The 19972-nt window shown below is 42.3% G+C and overlaps 1 protein-coding gene across 1 annotated transcript in view; it reads right to left on the bottom strand.

Moving 5' to 3' along the window:
* Positions 1-1485: 1485 nt before the first annotated feature.
* The window catches only part of TSPAN7 (tetraspanin 7), a 79315-nt gene continuing 60828 nt past the window's right edge, over positions 1486-19972 (bottom strand). Inside the window, exons 3-8 of the mRNA XM_035114688.2 lie at positions 17444-17518; positions 14257-14352; positions 12351-12506; positions 9282-9365; positions 3691-3763; positions 1486-2544 (exon numbers count right to left, since the gene is read on the bottom strand). Of these exons, the coding sequence (XP_034970579.1) occupies positions 3695-3763; positions 9282-9365; positions 12351-12506; positions 14257-14352; positions 17444-17518 (480 nt within the window). The 3' untranslated portion in view covers positions 1486-2544; positions 3691-3694. The remainder of the gene's footprint in view (positions 2545-3690; positions 3764-9281; positions 9366-12350; positions 12507-14256; positions 14353-17443; positions 17519-19972) is intronic.

Genomic DNA, 19972 nt, shown 5'->3' with positions numbered 1-19972 from the left:
GCCCCCGGGCCTTGTGTTTGACACCCGTGCCCTAACCAATCCAAGCACTTTGTCCACATCCTCAAGCCTTACTGAAACTCACCCAACACAACAGGACTGGACAGTGCTTTGAACACCCCTTGATTAATCTGCTGTAATAGCAGGCACTGTATCCCAGTGGATGCAAGCAATTTTATCCTCAAAATGCTTTGCAAACAAGTCACAATGAGCTATCATCATTACTACCATGTCCTTGGGCCGGACCCTATATTACCTGAAAAAGCTCTGCTGGACCGCACAATAAGGATCCCCCCAGTAGCTGTGGCAGCAGCAGTACCTTCACCCAAATGTTCCACTGCAGCACTAAGAGCTAACTGATGCTTCCATTTCCTTATGAGCTGGTTGCAAATTTCCAGCTCCTTTCCCTCACAACCTAGTTAAATCTGGTTGAGAAAGAAGGGCTTATCCCCCTGAGCATCAGAGTATTGCCCGCTTGGCAGATCATGCTGCTATGCAACAGTGTTGCTACTGCCAGAGCTCAGGAGCACCATGCAGGGCCCAGCATCCTTGTATCTCCCCTGACTGGGTGACTGGGATTCTGAGTCAGAACCTCAAGGCAGATATCCTGCCAGGCAGGGAAATGAGGCTGCAAAATTGCCCCAGAGACCTCTCAAGACCTGACCTAAATTGTTTTACTCAAACATAATTAGGGATTCTGGTGCTGCCGCACTAGGGGACAGTAGGAGCCAAGAAGCAGGGTCCTCTTCTCCAGTGAACCTTGGTGAAACGTTTATCAAAGCACCAGTGCTTTCAGGAGGTTGCACAGTCATGAATGTCTCTTTCAGCTGAGATGTGTCCAGATGCTCCTTTATCATCACTCAAATTAACAGCTTGCTATTGCATTTTGTATTTGTGTCACTTTCATGCATACTTTTAATGTTCAGGTAGTGAACATATTACACAGTGAAATTGGTAGTAACTGGTATTTGCATGCCATCTAAAGAATCAATTTAATTATGAATACTAGGCCAATGTATTATATATGAGAAATAGAAAACAATTATGTCATACATACGCACTTTGGATCACACCTGCAGTTGTAAGATTTTCAGACATATGTGGGGTAGCAACCCAATATTGAATATACATATAGCTAGCCTTGTACTATCGCTTCACAATATGGAGAAACCAGACCATGTTGTTGTCAAATTGCTGTAGGGCAGTGTATTTTATGTTGTTGCAATTTTTCATACCTGATTTGTGCCCTCCGCCCTAAACTGGATGATAACTGAAGTGCTACCCTATCCAGTGTGAACATAAAGTTCACATGAACACTTCCAAGCCCTGAAAAAAACCATGTTCAGATGATGCTCCACCAGAGTGATGGTGGCGGGGGGGGGGATGAAATGAGGTAGGAAGGAATGTTTTGCAGATATAGGCTTTCATAACATTGCCATTGAAAAAAGAAGTCTGTGTAATTGCTGAAAAATAAAATGGAGGCCAGTAGAAATCCGTAATGGTTCCATTTATTAATATGTATATCACAAATACTCACAATATCAATGCATTCTTGTTGGCATGCTAGACAGAGGCCTTATTTAAAAATTCCTATTCTTTTTTAAAAAGGTCTTAAACTTTTGCTCCCCAACCCCAGAAAATATTCCACACACACTTCCCTGCCCCCCCATAAGTTTGATTGATTTGACAATGTATTTGGTGGCAACTTCAATGCAAAAGGAGAGTAAAAGAAATAAAGGGGGGGAGTAGTGTTACAGCACAGTTTGATTAGTTCATAATTATCTATTTTTTTTTAAAAAAAGCAGAAATTACTGGTTTCACAGTAAGCAAACAAACACAACTATTACACAGGTTCAGATTCAGAGGCAGAATGCACTAGACAAAGGCCTACTGGCAACCCACTAGGTGTACAACATTAAGAATCAAAGGTGCAGCAGAACATCAAAAGAACAATTTCTCTCAAGCAGATTTTGGACTTTTTTCAAGTATCTTCATGAGTCATGTAACTGATTTCTTCTTGGGGCAGTTGTGGGGGAGGGGAGGGAGTGGGTACACTGAAAAACTTTAGTAAAGCAGTAAACAAAAATCAAGAAATTAAAAATCTGAAAAACCAAATAATATATATATATTTATATTTATATATTTGTATACAAGTTTAATATGGATGTGTGCAACATTTATTAACCATAGTGAAAGGCTAATCTCGCCCTCCAGTCACTACATGCACAGCCCAATCATTGCTGTTAATGAATTACCTCTGTTAACTTTTACAATGCAACTACAGTCTGACCAAGAACATACATATAGTGCCATCATATGCAGAGCCTTCAGGATGGAGTGTACAGTACTGGATGCTGAATGGTTCAGGCTACTTTTGCGGCACAACAGTACTTCACGGAATGGTACACTACGCATGGTACAGAGTTTAGAAGGTGGTGGCTTTATGTGTGTGTATATGTGCAGTTGTGTATGTGCTCTAACATTCTTTAGAAGTCTTCCAAGAATTATCCAGTTCCTGACTGAAAACAGGCATTGTATATGACACCCCTGGAAAACACAGAAAGGGGTGGGTGGGAGAGAGAACAAGGGATTGTTTTAGTTACCGTCAACCATAAAAATCCTCTTTTGAAAGTAAGGATGCTTTGGGTTAGATCAAAGGGAAGAACCTTCCTCCCATTTGGATTGAACCCTGTATTGCGAAAACATTAACAAATAGAAGCACAATATCTAGTTCCATTATAATTAGAATCACAGAATTGTAGAGGTGAAAGGGACCACGAGTGTCATCTAGTCCAAACCCCTGCAATGCAGGAATATGTAGCTGTCCCATACAGGGATTGAACTGGCAACCTTGGCATTATCAGCACCACACTCTAACCAGCTGAGCTATCCAGGTCCATCCTTTCAATAAATGGGTATATAGTTGGTGCTCCAGCTATGCAAAGGAAAAGTGCTCTGGACTGCAGCAGCCATCTGGAAAATCAGGAACATGGTCAGCATCATGAAACTGCAAACCTGGTTTTCCAAGGGGAGACCAGCATGCTGAACCCCTATTGCCAGATCAGCAGTCCTACTGACTGGGAGCACTTCTACTTTGTCCAAACTATGTTATAGGTTCTTCACCCACATCCAGTCCATCATTGGTTTAGAACCTTCACAAACTCTCTCGGGGCCAAAATAGAAAGGAAAGAAAGTGTCATCAGCTAACTCCAAATCTCCTAATAATCTGCCCCCATGGTTTTCATGTAGCTTAGCTGCCTTGCTTCTAACTGGTTAATGAATTAATTGAAATAAACCACAGAATAGCAATGTAAGTGATATTTTGCTTCAGAAGACTGAAATCCCATAAACTCTTTCCTGGGAGTAAACCCCACTGAATTCTGTGACACTTCCATCTGCAGATATTGTTAAGGCTTTTTTTTAAAGGTTACAAAAACATATCCAGTATATTGCCTGAATCAAGAAATCTAGTTAGGATTTTTAATTTTTTTTATTAAAAAAAATAATGCCACCCTGATTAACTCTGATTGTGCTATTTTCATCCCAGCTGCAAAAACTGTGTACTTAGTACAAAACAGCTGACTATACTTAATACAAGCAGCTACGGTATGTAATGGCTTTCATAAGCAGAAAAGCAAGGCATCAGAGTCACTTTGGGAAGGGCATCCTGCATACAGCAATAAACAGACCCACCTTGTTACACCATCTCGTACTGATTGGCAGTAATAAATCGGGACAGGCAACATGCCAACAGCATTCCAATCAACTGTTGGAGAGAGAAAAAGAGAAAATATCATACATGTAGTCCAGTGTCACTGTGAAATCCACGGACTCTTCAGAGGAATAGTTATTTATTTATTTAATCCCTTAAAATATGTAAATACACAAATATTATATATTTAAGCCAATAGGCACAATAGAAGCACAGAATCAATGCAATTGCGAAGCATCAGCTCCTGTGAAGTATCTCCCACCCAGGCAACTTCACTTTTGTTATATTTGTTTCTAAGAAATCAAAGTCTTTTTGACTTGCTTATACAATATATATATATGTGTGTGTTATTTCTATCAACTTCCTGACATATGCATCCCTCCCCAATTGTTACAGTTCACCTTCAATATTTACACATTGAAAAAAGGCTGTATCTGCAAAACAATCTGTTGTTATTTGGCTTCTCGTCTCTCAGGCATCTTAGGATATGCTCATGAAGGTAGAATCATAGAATTGTAGAGTTGGAAGGGACCCCGAGGAACATCTAGTCCAACCCCATACAATGCAGAAATATGCAGCTGCCCCATATGGGGATTGAACCTGCAACCTTGGTGTTATCAGCACCATGCTCTAACCAACTGAGCTATACAAGATCTCTGAGATCAGTTAAACACTAGTTATGTGTCAGCAAAGAATCCATGAAAATATTACTGTAATCATAGAATCATAGAGTTGGAAGAGACCACAAGGGCCATCCAGTCCAACCCCCTGCCAAGCAGGAAACCCCATCAAAGCATTCTTGACATATGGCTGTCAAGCCTCTGCTTAAAGACCTCCAAAGGGTTACTGTTTTCCTGCTATGCATTGACACACAGCCTCCAGACCAGTGTGGTCTCTGACATCTGCACAATGAGCTCTAGGTCTTCCTGCTTTACACAGTACAGTACTTAGTTAAGCCATAGCAATGTGCCTCAAAGGTTCTTTCTACTCCCTGCCATGTTGGCGTGTCAAAAGCAGTGGGTCAGACACAAAGTGACTTCAGATGATACAGACATTCCCAGACACCTGTGCAATCACTATGGCATTTATATTGAAGCACATGGATGTTGTACAGGCTGTAAGTGTGATTACAGTCTGCACTACTTTCTTATGCGAGCTCCTTTTATTACGGTAGACATTCTAATAAATTGCCACCAGCAGAAGAGGCTGGCAGCACTCAGTTCATTCTATGTTATTGCTCAGAGAATATATACTCTTGCTTTGGTTTTAACATTCAGAGCTGTTCATGGAGTTGTGCTGCTGCCTTTTCACTTCATTCAAGACATCTCATATTAAGAGATCATGAGTCGTGGCACTTTTCTGCATCTTGGCCGTAGAGTATAGTAGAACGCAAAAGTGTTCAAGAAAGTAGACCAAAAGGTATTAGTAATTAAAGTGTTCCTGTTTGCACTTAACCCCAGTACTCTAGAGCCAGTTACTCTCAATCAGATTAATCTTCCAAAGTGGTTCAGTGTTACATTTCATCCTACACTCCATCTGTCCAACCTGGCACTTACAGTTTGGAGGACTCTTGGCTGCCATGACACATTGCCTTTTCCAGTTCCCACTGTGGGGTGCATTCCTCCAGTCTAGCACACCCAAAATCCCTTAGACTGCTCCTTTCTGCATTTCTGTGATCCACATAAGTGAGTGGGTTGCCCACTGGTTGTCTTCATTCTAGATGGCCCCCTCCAAACAACTTTCCAATCATTTCCTTATGGCATTCTCTGAATGTTGTCTGCATAACCAGAACAATGTTTTAAATGTTCTCTGCTAGAAACCTACATTTCACAAGTGCAGAGTTTACCAATGACGGACAACTGACAATACTAAAGTAAAATACAGCTGCTCTTTTAGTTCAATTTTTTAAATGAATTCTACGCTGTGTATATAACTAAAAACAGAAGACATCAGTTGTCATCCACAAAGTAAGATTGGCGTGAGATCCACCACAGTCATTTGCTTTCTATGCATGTCACAAGCATCTACTAGAATGCCAGGTGATATATTTGGCTATCCAGTTCATAGCACAGTCAATGCTCACCTATAACCCCTGTACATTTCTTGACAGCTCAGGTTAACCATTTAATATGCTATACATTTAATCAAATAAGCTATTCTGGGGAGATGTATTTTTTCAACAACAACAAGCTTTAATTGAGTATACATTTCACTATTTTCTTTCACACAAACATTACGATTGAGGAGACTGTTACCTTATCAAAATGCTTATGTATTAAATTGCCTCTGGAATGATTAAATCAATTTGCCATTTTGCAAAAAGCCTTATAACAACAATAATAAATTTATTATCCAGCAGGCCCCAGGGTGGGTTACAAAAATATAACAGAAATACTTGACAGCCTTGTTTTGCTGGTAAGGAGTACTGTATGCTTAATTTAAGGAAGATTATAATGTCTTTGACTGGGCAGAGTCCGTGTGTTTTGTTTTTTAAACCAAAACAGTGGGTGGTAAGCTCTAGTCCAGGCATCCCCAAACTTCGGCCCTCCAGATGTTTTGGACTACAATTCCCATCATCCCTGACCACTGGTCCTGTTAACTAGGGATCATGGGAGTTGTAGGCCAAAACATCTGGAGGGCCGCAGTTTGGGGATGCCTGCTGTAGTCAGTCACAAAGATTGCAGACATATTAATATTTAGATAACCTTCTCATGCCCAAAACTAAACCTGTATTCAGGCTGCAATTAATTCTCAGCAACCAATTTTATATTCCACTGTTGTCTCCAATGAACTATGGGTTGGATCTAGACTTAGGCATACTTTGAGTAGACACACTGAATCATTAAAACGTACATTATGACTGGAGTAGTCGATGGGGTAGCACAGTGAAGGCAGCATTGCCACCGAAAATTGCTGCTGATTCCTGAAAATGGGAGGGGCAAAGCACGGGGGAGGGGGCAACTCCGCATAGTGCAGGTACTGTAGCAGAAGCATTGGACTGGCTCTGCTGCTACATCTGTGCTGTGCTCCCTGCACATTGCCCCTCTCATGAACTACCAGCAGCAATTCTCAGAGTTGGGAAGGCAGGTGAGCAACACTACCTTGCCTGCACTGCCCTGCCAACTGCTACTGCAAAATGACTAACTTAATGCCCACTGATTTCAGTGGACCTCCTCACAGGGCTGTCTCAAGGAGGTCGGGTGCCCTGGCGCCGTGGTGCGGAGATCGCTCCGGCGCCCCCGCCCCGGTGGGTGGACGCCGCACGCCGCGGACCACCCCCCTGCTCGCCCCGCGCCACCCAGCCTACCCCTAGAGCCGGCCCTGCCATAGCTGCCAAGTTATCCCCTTTTTAAAGGGATTTTCCCTTATGCTGAATAGGCTTCCTCGCGAGAAAAGGGAAAACTTGGCAGCTATGGGCCCTGCCTCCTCAGTTTCAATATGACTAACAGTGCAATCTTAACCATGACTTCTCAGAAGTAAGTCCTATTAAATTCAATGGGGCTTACTCCCAGGTAAGTGGGGTTAGAACTGCAGTCTTAATTGGGATCCAGTTATTGAATCCCCAGATCTGAACAATTCTATTTGTTGATTAACTGTATCTCACTCAGTCAATGTACAAATACTTAAATTTACTTTGACAATTAAATTACTAATAAAAAAATACAAAGCAATAACATGATGCATGTGAAATACACCAGGCCTCCACTATTTGAAAATGAATGGTTATTATACATTGTAAAATTGATTTCCAATATATTTACCAATAAGTGCCTGGGCTCTGTATTCCCCATTAAAAGCAGGTCAACATTGCTGTAAAGCTGTACCGTACTATAATTTGTCCCCATTTAATGAGTAACCTGGTTGCAATTCCATCTTACAAAGGGCATACCAGTGACCTTTTAAACCACTAGCTACACTCTGTACAATTCTCTTTCCTAAATGTACAAGAACAACTTGGGGACCAACAGGAAAATGTCCACTCGCATTATATGTTGTAGGTTGCTGTCACTTTTCTGAAACATACACAATGTTTGACAATTTAGACTTTACCATGCGCAGCTTTGTTTGGTGCTTCATTTTCTATGAAGAATCAATTTCTAATTAAAAGTTATTCCAACTGAAAGGACCGATACAATTTTAAAACAAAACAAAACAATCTCGTAAGGGTTTACAGGTGTCTCTTCTACAGAAGAGTGTGCAAATGTGAATTATGCAGACACTTTTAGGCCCAAGGCACAGCCCATCCCACCCCCCAAATATGTGCTTAAAGAAAGGACACTTTTATTGTGGTCACTTTCATGACTTCTTCTTTTTCTAGTTTCAAAAGCTTCATTTTTCACAAGCTGAACCATCTCCAGTCTAGCTAATTAAGCAAAGAGAAGTGGAAAACACTCCATTGTGCAGAAGCAAAAAACAACAACTGGAGTGGTTTCTTCATAGCAGATTAACTCCCTCCAAAGTTAAAGGCACAGTGCTGTTTGATGTGTCCTTGTGCTATTGATTACTAAGAAAATGCTGTCATTTTTACTTAAGAGTAAGGAAACAGATTAAATAATGAAAGAGTGTGGTATACAGTTACATTTTATTGTCTGACATAGAGGGGGAGGTAAGCAGAGGTAAGGAATCTCTTTCCATGTGTAGAACAAGCCCAAAGGGATGTCTTCATGAGGTGCCACTTTAAAGTATGCTTGTGTAATGTTCCATTGGAAATGAAGCTCCGCCAAAGCTGGCTTGAGAACAGATTGCTATGGACAATAGACCTTTGCCAAAAGCAATGCAGAAAGATCATGGCTCGGAAATGAAAGACAGTGGTGTGATCTCATGACATGGGATACGGCCACATCGCTGAAGCTAAGCAGGTTTGGGTCTGTTCAGTGCCTGGGTGGGAGGTCACTTGGGAATCCTATGTTCACTGCCTTGAGTGGGATATAAAAGTGGGGTATAAAGTACTAAGTTATCTCTTGCATCCTGTCATACATAATCAATCTTCCCCAGAATCACCAGCAATTCTCTTGCAAAAGTACAGTGTATCTTTGCTCCTCTTTTCAGCACTATCAGGAGGAAGGGTAAGATAGGAACATAAGAACAACTCTGTTGGATCAGAACAAAAGGTCTGAAAACTGAAATAAATTTATTTGTTGATGGCCCTTAATATGAACCTTTGAATGTGACTACCTTGGCATCTGCTTTCATTTCATAAAAGATGGTTCTCTGAATCTGATATTTCCTTTACTCAAAAGACTGCTCTGGGCTGGGGGGAAACCTATGTAAGTCATGGATCAACTGCTTGGCATGTGAGTTGTTTACGCTCCATTTAAGCCATTGGTTTATTAGGTTAACCTTTATTTGACCCAATGGAAGGGCCCCCCCCACCTCCTTGAGGCAGTCATTAGTTGGGCTGTAACCGATATTCCCAAGGAGAAACTCCATTTAAGTTGGAAAAAGAAAAATCAATGAGCAGATGACACTAAGAACTAACGAACAGTTTGAGAGGCATATCCCTTATTCTAATCCTTCCCAGAGCTGAAGAAATAAGCAAACACACCTTGCCTTCAAAGCACTAATAATATACCTGTGAGAATGCAATTCCAAAAGCCACTCCAGCTATGATCCCCATATTTGTCTCCATAAAACTGGTCATCAGATCGTAACAGCCCTGGAAAAAAAAGCAGCCAATTACTCTTGATAGGGATATCCACTTGCCTCTGTTTTAGTGCTCAACGAAGGATTAGACAGTTTGACATGCACTTCAGCACCACTAAGTATACTAATGAGTAACCCAAGATTGTGGGAAGATTGAGTGAATCTGATAAACTGCATACAACTTTTCAAACTTTACATTTTAGGGTATGGTTACCATAATGTATCTTTCTTTAAAGCAGTATTTCCCCAACCTGGTGCCCTCCAGATGATTTGGATTACAACTCCCATAAGCCCCAGCCAGCATCAGAAGAATACATTTTGTCTGGGGAAAATGAGCTAAAGATTTAGCAAACTAGGACAAAATGTGTTTGAAAAATTCCTGCTGAAAACCTTTGTTGAAATGGACAAGGGAGTGTCCACAACTTCCACACACTGGCTTCACTGAGAGTACTAGTCAGTGGATTTCACCAGATCAGGGCTGATCTCTTAACAACTTCATGTCCTGGCTTGGTGACTCACTAACTTAAATGGGACCATGAGGCTGAAGCATCAAAATACCCCAGCATAAGGGGCCTGAAGGTTGAAAACAAAACAAAAAAAAGTATGCTATACAAATGCTCTCAACTTTGGTGAACATTTCTGAAACTCATCAGAATTCAGTATTGCTTGCTATCTATTTCATAACTCTTTTTAATTCATCTGCCCACACTGTGTATTCTTAAAAAAACTGTTGCAACATTCACAACAAATTACCTGACAAAATATGTCTCTCCTGAGAACATTTTATAATTAAAGAACAAACTCCTTATTTTCACCCTAATATTACTAATCTCTTATTAATATTTTAGGGGGAAATGGACTCATCAGTAGTTATGAATAACTACTCTAAAGATGAGATTAATATCAGTTAAACTTCTTGGCATTATTCTGTGAATAAAGCATATGTCTAAATCTATAACAGGAGGTGATGGACAGCAAAAACAAAAAACAAAAATACATCTGTTTGGGCAATCCACAAACCACTTCAAACCATCTGATCTACATTAAATCCAGCTTCATTCCTGTAGTAGGTCAGCTTCTCTCTACTAGATCAGAGCTCTTGTGTGCCTTTGCTCTAGCTTTGGGAGCTGGGATAGGAAATCAATTGTTTGCAAATATAATCTTAGGCCTTGTTTGATGAGCCAGGTGTTAATAATTAAGCATGCAGGAACCTCATAGGAGTTAGGAAAAAGAGAGAACAAAAAGATTCAACAGCCGATCTTCTCTGAGAAAGCTCTAACCCTGTGTTATACAGATTGATTGCCTATGTGGGCTAAATCTAGGAATATGGGATAACACAAACTGGCCTGCTATTCACCTTGACCACAGCATTGGAATTGCCTGTGATGACTCATATCTCTCTAGTATTTTTTCTCATATTGTAAAGAGGGCTTCAGCACAAAAAGACCCTGGATTAGTTCATGTTAGAAATGTGAAAATAAGTATAAAGGTATTGGGCACTGATCTAATGTTATATTTAACGATGATTATACACAGATGGGCTCCATCTCCCCCCCCCTGAATTCCACATTGGGCTTTCAAGATGCTGCTGCTCACCTGGCTAGGCAATCTCTTATATTTGGAAGAGAAACATGCCCTAATGAGAAGAACAACCTTGCATAGCTGTTGAGAACCAAACCCTGAAAAATGTTGGTCTTAAAACGACACTGGGCAGGACAAAAGGAGTATAAGGGAGCTACAACTCCACTTCTTTCCCTTCCCATTGCAAAATGGGAATCACTTCAGGGTGCCTTGTGGACTTGCCAGCCCATTCGCTGAGCCCAAATGAAAGATGCTAGCTGGGTTGCCCTGGTACAGCTTCCCATTTCCTGTGCACCTGCCAGCATGGGAAACAAAGGTCTTCTAGGCTTTTTAGCCTGGGCAACCAGATTCTCCCAGGCTGTATGATAAAATCATAACCAAGGAGCCCCCACCTTAAGCAAGGGAAAATCTCCCCCACCCCAGCAAAACTGCAAAAGATGGCCACCCTCAGTTTTTCCATAAGGAGAGAAAAATAGCTGTATCTCAAAGGAAGAATTATAGTTATTATCACTTTTTATCATAACAGCTTTTCACTTGTGACTGCATTTATATACCTACTAAGAAAGGTCACCTTTAAATAAAAAATAACCCCCCCCCCTATATTTTTCCACATTGTAACAATATTTCATTGTGTAACTGTTAAACTGGAATAAGTAAATAAAATGACAGGGAATGGATACAGTAAATCAACATTAATGCTGTTATATGAGAGTCAGGCTGAACAGGAAAAAGTTCTGTTCCAGTACTAAAGAGGTATTTATTCATTTTTTTATACATCACAGAAATCGTGAGTTGCATAAACCCGTATTTTCTACATGTTTCTTCATCTCATTTGTTCTCACTCGTGCTCACTAAAATGCTGTGCTTTTTGCAATCCCTTTTGGCTTTCGGGTCAAATGTTGCTGTGTTCTGCCTCCAGCTCTACGACTCCAACAGCATTTATAACAGGGGCAGTAAACATGCCTAAAGAATCATGGATCTTATGTCAATCATCTCTATTTTCTCAGTTCAAGCAGGCTGTTAGCATCCAGTACATGGCACGTCTTTCAGAAAACTACTTGCAAGATGTTGAAAAAAAGCAACAGGTGAGGACAGAAGCGATGACTGGCATAACTATCAAGGTTATCTGAATCTACTTGCTGCATTCTCCAGCCGTGTCAGCTCTGCCTCTGTGGAGGAAGTTTTCTGTCAGAATGAGAATCAGGGGCATGGGAAGTTAGCTCAGGGATCACTGGGAAATGGGAGAAGCATATCTTCTCTGTCGGAATATGAGAAACACCAGCTCTAGAATGCAGCCAAGCAGTCGGATGAACCGGTAAGACTGCAGCTAATTCCCCAGGTGCCCCCTTTTCAGCACATTTTGCCTTTTGTTGTGGAGAAACCTGAAAAATATGCAACTAAGCAAAGTGGTCCATACCTTCTGGTTTATTTTAGTAGCAGCAATGGTAATGTTGGCCAGGTCTGAGGGATTGCAGTCAGTGGCATTCATGCAGCAGCTTGGGGGGATGCCATGTTCATAAAAATAGTGACTAGTACTCCAGTTGGTGTAGTTCTGGACACCACAGCAACTCAGCTAAAAATAATCAGAAAGGATAGTAGTTAGACCACAGTTAGAAAAAGCAGGAAATACTTCATGTTCTTACTTCAAACTATACCAACTATTACAAAATGACTGCTCCCCACATCAAATGGGGGGCGCCTTTTGCGCAGTCGCATCCAGCCGCCCCCCAATCCCATACGGCTCCCGGCAGTAAGCCTGGATAGCCCCGCCCCCAGGCTGGACACCTGGAGGTAGCTGCCTACCTTTGCCAGGTACCAAATCCCAGCTGGGGAAGCATTGCCAGGAGAGAGTTGGCCAGGTAAGGGGAGGGATCTTCTTCACAGGTACGCAGGTGCTGCTATGTTATGGTGGCTGTTGAAGGACCGGAAATGAATTTTCCTGCATTGGCAGGTTTTGCCTTCCCCGTAGCAAAACGTCACAACTTTGGCGGTTTCAGGCCTTGGGCGGAATCCTTTAGTCTATCTTCCCTAAATTGGGGGGGTGTCGTGAAGCAGTGAGTCACGCCCCCCCTGCGGAGACAATCCCAGGGTTCCCTGTTAAAGGGGTTGTTTTGAGGGACGGCATTGGCCATACGCCGTTAGGTTGTCATTGCTCTCCCCTGCAACAGTGGCAAAATGGGGGGGGGGCTCTCTGCTTGAACAGACATTCTCCAGAGCCAGCCCAATTCCCAAATATTCTGGATAACCCTGATGTTCCCCAGATACCCGGCCGGGGACTGGGAGGGATAAATGCCCAATGCCTAAGCCAAGGTCTCCCTACATCTGAAGTTTTAATAAAGTTGTGGCCAAATTTTAATCCCGTAACATGTTGTCTTGAGTCATTATTCCATGTGGGTGTTGCCCAGGGTCGGGGAGTCTCCGCCTGTCCGCACAAAAGCAGCAGTGGCCATTGTAAGGGGGGGGCAGATCCATACAGCCGCCTTTTTGACACTGGTGTTGCTACGCTTTACCTGGGCAGGATATGATGGTAGTGGTGGGGATGGGGAACTTGTGGCCTTCCAGGAATTGCTGGATCACAATTCTCACCATCCCTGACTATTGGCTTTACTGCCTAAGGTTGATGGAATTGGACTCCAGCAATGTCCAGAAGGCCACATATTCCTCATCCCTGGCCAACACTGACTGGTTGAGGGGTCCTTCCAGCCCTACTAGGAGATGCCAAAGACTGAATCTGGGATCTTCTGCCTGCCAAGCATATACTACAGGCCTTCTACAAAGAGCACCACATGCTCACAAGCACCATCAGACTTCTGGGGTTCTCGAACAGAATAAACATTGTCAAACATTCCAAGTGTGCTTCAGCAAATGCTTCTCAAGTGAGCTGGGGAATAACCAGTGAGTCATGTGTGCAGGCACTGATCAAAAGATAGTAAGGTTATCAAATGCTGGCAATAAATGGTTAGCCTTTCGCATTAACACCAGGAATAACTGGTCATTAACAGATCACAAATGGATAAATGCGTATTTAAAAGCACCATTTCCCTTCCCAGCATCCAATGACAGCTGATTGTCCCAGCCAAAAATCTGCAACAGCTTCCAGTGGTTACTGCAGTCTATATGTAGGTTCCTATATGTCTGAGATTTGTCAGTGTAAGGCAAAAAGAGGTGAAAGAAACTAGAAAGATGAAAATGACTGCTCAAGTGTTGCAACCGATTGATTATGTTCAATCCACAGACAACATTTCGAGCAACTGACAATTCTTATGTCGCAACCGGAGAAGAGTATTGGCTTTAGTCTTACATAGTTGCAACCTTGAACTTACACTCTGTTGTACGTCATCCACTGCATGGCTCTTCTCATCGTTTCCATTGTAATTCTGGATGGCTTCAGTGTATGTCCTAAGAAATGTGTCCTTGATCTAAAAGGGAAATTTAGACATTATGGTAAGCTGTATTGGACCCACATGCAGAATAGATTTTCCAGTGCTCAAGTTCTCAGCCTGAATGAGCGACCAGGGAAATGATACTTTTTTTAAAAGAAATGAATGATTTTAGACACAGGAGGAAAAGAAGAAACTGCCATTCCTCCTGAAGTGTACATTCAGCAATGACAAAAGTTATCTTAGAACAGTCAGTAGTCCTTTGTGTTGGCATTTACTACCAAGGGCTGTAAGTTAAATCTTCCATTCATTACGTAGAGGGAAATGTCAAGGAGTCAGAGGCATCAGGTGAAAAACAGAAGGGAAATATGGTAATAGAAGAAAGAGACAAAGCTTCCTGGCAGCAGCTTCATTTCCCTGAATTAACTCACTTTGCCAAGAAATGCATCACTACCAAGGATGCATCTCACAGTATCAAACTAACTTAATACAGAAGTTGAAACTGGACCAAAGGCCTGTTGAGTGTGTCAGGCTTTTTTGGTTTTTTGTCCTTCTATGACTGCGAAGATAAGTTTGTAAGTGAGCAATGTCTACTGAAATTCTGAAAAGCTAGAGATAAAAGGGAATAATATTTTCAATGTCCTGCACAATCCCTTACCTATTGATGAGCAGAAGAAGAATACATTTTTGAAAAGAAGGGAACATGGGGAAATTAGCTTAATTTGGGGAAATTAGCTTAATTTGCATCACTTTTTCTGATGCAACTGTTAACATTTATTTTTGGTGAATAAATTTGATGTGATTTTTTTAAAAGTACAAAGCATGTACAATAAATCCTAAATTGAAGCCCTTACTTTCCTAAACCAATATACATGTTTGAAAGGAAGAAGAAATCCCCTTCATATTTGCTTCCTAGTGACTGGAATATTAAGATGGAGGGGAGAAAAGGGAAATACCAGTCCACAGAAGAAGCACTGATTTATTGCAGTACAGGGTACTTGTGGGCAGGAATGCCCTCAGGATCAAAAAATGCCAACACTTCAGAGTGTGCAAAAGAGGTGGTAGAGGGCATGAACAGAGCTTAACTGACTTTTTTTTTTTTGCCTTCTGATCCAAAACAGCAAATGCACAAGAACAGCTTGGATAGACCACGTCTCAGACCAAAAGGGACCAAAATTTACCCACTAATCATAATGGTTGTAATCCTTATGCAACCCAATTGTGGGATAGCAATGTATGAGACAACTGACATTTCCAAGATGCATATAGTCTGCCCAATTTTAGCATTTGGGTACTAACCTATAGGGTCCTAACAGCCAAGCTTTCTGACAGAACACCTGAAGTCAAGTGATTGGAGAGAATACCTTCTCTGTCATGAAAAGGAGTTGCTGGGCTCAGGGGTGGGGTGGCAGGCTGAGATGGATGAAGAGGGGAAACAGGAAGATGACATGGGAGGGGGCTGAGACCAGGGAACATAGGCTGGAGGAAGTGTGTGCTTCCCCCTCCTATGATATGGTTGCCCCAGCTGGGGAAGCAGGACTCCCATCTTCCCCCTCCCCTCATGGGGAGCAACAGGATCACTGCACCACTAGGTGCAGAGGAGGCAGAGGCAGAAAGGGAGGACACAGCCTGGTCTCCCAAGACCTAGAAGTGCTCCTGTTGCTAGGCAACAGTTTCAGCCTCCTTGGTGCAGTGGATGGCAATCACTGATGCAGGTTGCAGCGGAGGAAGGGGGTGCGGTGGGTGCGGTCTGCCCCGGGTGTCACCACTGAGGGGTGTGTGTGTGTGACAAAATGCCTGGTGGCACTCACCGCAGGATCTGCAGTACACGTCTCTCCTGGGAGAGATGCAGTGGCTTGGGTGCACGCAGGCTCCACGCTGCCCAAATGGTCTGCCTGCCGCCTCCCACCCCCACCCCCCCAGCTGTAGGGTGGCTGAGTGGGAGGAGGCAGGCAGACTCTGGAGGTCCTGTGGTGGGCCCTGGGTGCGCCGCTCTAGGTGCCCGAGTGGCTTCCTCTGCCACTGCGTGGTTGTCAATCTCAAACTGTTCATTTTGGGTATGAGTGTTTTGTTTTGTTTTGAGTAACGTTTTGGATGAACACTTTTTGTTTATTGTGCTGTGGTAACAGATGATTTCTTGCATTTTTATCTTTTCATAAGTCACTTCAGGATTTCCACTTGTTGTAAGAATCAATGAACAAATTTAATAAACTTAAGTACTTAGGTTTTTAAGCACTCTTAAGAGAAAAACAACAAATCACAGTATGCATGAAGTGGGCTGAGAGACATTTGCATTATAGACCCTAATTGTATTCTTATTTCATTGTAGGCTTATCCATACTTACCTTTCCTCTGCTCTTTATGGGCACAGTCCGCAGTGTTAAGCTCTGTATCTGAGCCCCCTTTATTTTTGCTCTGGAGTTTCGCCCACAAAAACCCGCTCATTAATGCTCAATCAGGGTGAATGTCAATCAGCACAAAACCCGAACTGACATTTGCTCCAATTCAGCTTTATAGAGCTGGCTTTTGTGGTGAAAGTTTGGAGTAATAAAACAAAACAAAACAAAACACTATGCTTAGACATGGAAAGAGCAGAGCAAAAGGTAAGTGTCCATCCATAAGCCCTGTGTCTCACTAACCCACTTTTATCCTTTTCTTTCCCTTTCCTCACTCTAGCTCTGCTGCTGCTTTTTAGCACAGGAAATACACAAGATTTACAAGGCAGCAAAACAAACTAGGTTAGTTTGGCTTTGCATTCTTGGAAATCCGCTCAGCATTATACAATCAAAAGCCTGTTTGGCTGAAGTAGCAGCATTTATGTAAAGAATTTAAGGTATTTTGCTCTCTTCAGCATATATGACAGGGTAAAGAAGATCTTGCATGATGAGCATATAAATAAATGTACAGTAACTCAAAAATAAACACTGAACAGCAAAAGCCTAAAGCTTTAGGCTAAATCCTTTCATTTGGAATGATAACAGGTTTTGTGTTTGTGGGTACATATAGCTGCCAAGTAAACTGTTGGACTCTGCAGCCTTGGGTAATCATACCCAGTATCCTAAGAGGCTGCAGCAAAATCTGCTCAGAGCCCTGCTGCCACCACCTTTACCAACATGTAATTTATACTCACCTCATGGCGAAACACAAACCCTGAAATGCCAGCCACAAGCTCAGCCAGGAAGACCAGAGACAAGAACATAGCATACTGAAATACAAGAGGAAATGGGGAATGGAACAGATTACTCACACTGCAGGGAGTTTTCCTCCTACGTATTTGGATGCATTTTTTAAAAGCAACAATTCAGGGAATTCAATAAATACTGTATCTACACAAAGTGCAATTTTACAAACAGTTTTAGGAGAATGTCAAGAATGTTGCTCAGCAAAAAAACTGGGTGCCAAATTATCCCACTGTTTCCCTTTTCCTCAAAATTGCAATTACTAATTGCAAAACAGGTGGGGGGGAAAGAGAAGATGAATCTTCAATGGAGGCTGGGAAAACCGATTATTGTGGTAAACCCAATTTGTTTCAGATATGAAACCTGTCTAGACAGCTTGGTTACATACTTTCCTGAAAAGGGCTAAATGCCAAAATTAACAAAGGGGGTGTACAATCTGGGCTTGGGTAGGCAGGCAAGCTCCAGGGTTTAAAGCAGTTCTTCCCCATAGCATGTATTTATTTTGGTAATCAGAGTTCACCCTAAGAAAGCTAATGTCAGTCACTAAATCTGAGCTCATGTCAATAAATTAAAATGCTATACAGGCTTGGATTGAAAATATAATCTTATCTGTGTCTACTAAGAAGTAGTAGGGTAAGTGTGCACAACAGTATTTCCCAACCTGATGCCCTCCAGATGTTTTGGACTAAACTCCCATCACCCTGGAGGGCACCAGATTGAAGGCTGGAATATAGAATTGCAGCCTGCAGCTTTCTTTCTTTTATTCAAAACCAGTACAAAAAGGGTAGATAACACAGGTTCCAGCCCTAGCTATAAAAACTGGCAGTGGGGATATTAATGCTTATCTTATGAGGTGTTGTAAACATGAAAAAAAAAGAAAGAAAAAAACGAACTCTTGTCACTTCCCCTGAGTCTTGGAGAGATTGCTGCCTTGAAATTGTCCTGCCTTGTTATTTTTACGGTCTTTATTGTTTCATGGTGTGTTCTGCTGTTTTACTGATTTAATTGATTTGGGACTTTTAATTGGATGTTAAATTATGGGTTTTTGGGGAGAGGGCAGGGACAAAGCTGTTTTTCTCTGAAATTATAAGGCAGGATGACAATAGTTTAAAACAGAAAAGTGTAGAGGGATGTAAGGTAAAGGGACCCCTGACCATTAGGTCCAGTCGTGACCGACTCTGGGGTTGTGGCGCTCATCTCGCATTATTGGCCGAGGGAGCCGGCATACAGCTTCCAGGTCATGTGGCTAGCAGGACAAAGCCGCTTCTGGCGAACCAGAGCAGCACACAGAAATGCCGTTTACCTTCCCGCTGTAGCGGTACCTATTTATCTACTTTCACTTTGACGTGCTTTTGAACTGCTAGGTTGGCAGGAGCTGGGACCGAGCAACAGGAGCTCACTCCGTCGCTGGGATTCGAACCGCCGACCTTCCGATCGGCAAGCCCTAGGTTCTGTGGTTTAACCCACAGTGCCACCCGCGTCCCTGTAGAGGGATGTAGCAGGTTCTAAATCAAAGGAACTGGGATGATTTCATGCCTAAATGGATCTTGCTGAAATATCTATCCTATGTGAACTCAGTGCTACTCAGGAACTGCACTAGCACAGTTAGGATCTACACGTGCCTCATTTCAGGAAGCTCTTGAGAAGGGCATGATTCAGCTTAGGTATCACTCAAAATCATTGCGTAGGTGGGATGCAATTTTTGAAAGTCCTCATGAAACATTTAAGTACACATTTATCCTAATGCACATATTTTTTGCAAGCAACTTTTCCTAGTATCATGCTTTTGTATGTAAATTTTATTAACGTATGCATTTTTGTTCCCACTGCCCCTCTAACATACATATCTTTGTACACACTTTTTTGGTTTGAGAAAAGCAAAATTTGACACACATTCTGAAGGGTCACTGTGTTCTGGTCCCCACAGGAGGTATGGATTAGGTAGGAGGGGGAGTCACATGCATGAAAATGCAGACAAACTGAATTTCTCTGCTGTCTCTAATTCAATGGCATTCAAAACACAAGGTAGGTCTTTAGAAAGGACTAAAAAAACACACAATTAAACCAGGAGCTCAAGAACAGAAACAAATTCCACTAGGATCAATGGGGCTTGCTTTGACATGATGGCAGCAATCTCCTGGGCCCCACAGAAACCCGATGTGTGCATGCTCAGGGCTTTCTGCTGAGAGCTTCCCCTGGCAGCAGCTGGCAGCTGGCTCACGGGTAGTTTGATTCTCTGCTTGCTCAAGCAAGCTAGCTGGGAGCGGCTGCCAGGGAAAGCTCTGCAAAAACCCACCAGGATGTGCCTATTGATCCTTTCCATGTGGACTTCCGGACTGCAGCCAAAATGCTTATGAATTAGCATAAACCCAAGTTAACCCAAGGACACACATTTGAGTGTGCTTGTCATTTTTCCCTCATCATAGCTATCATTGTCATTTGCACACATGGCAATAAAACTCACACCCACCCCGTTTTCC

The sequence above is a fragment of the Zootoca vivipara genome, chromosome 4, assembly GCF_963506605.1.
Source record: "Zootoca vivipara chromosome 4, rZooViv1.1, whole genome shotgun sequence".
NCBI classification, from domain to species: Eukaryota; Metazoa; Chordata; class Lepidosauria; order Squamata; family Lacertidae; genus Zootoca; species Zootoca vivipara.
Note: the sequence above shows the minus strand (reverse complement) of the source record. Positions and strands in the feature narration are given on the sequence as shown.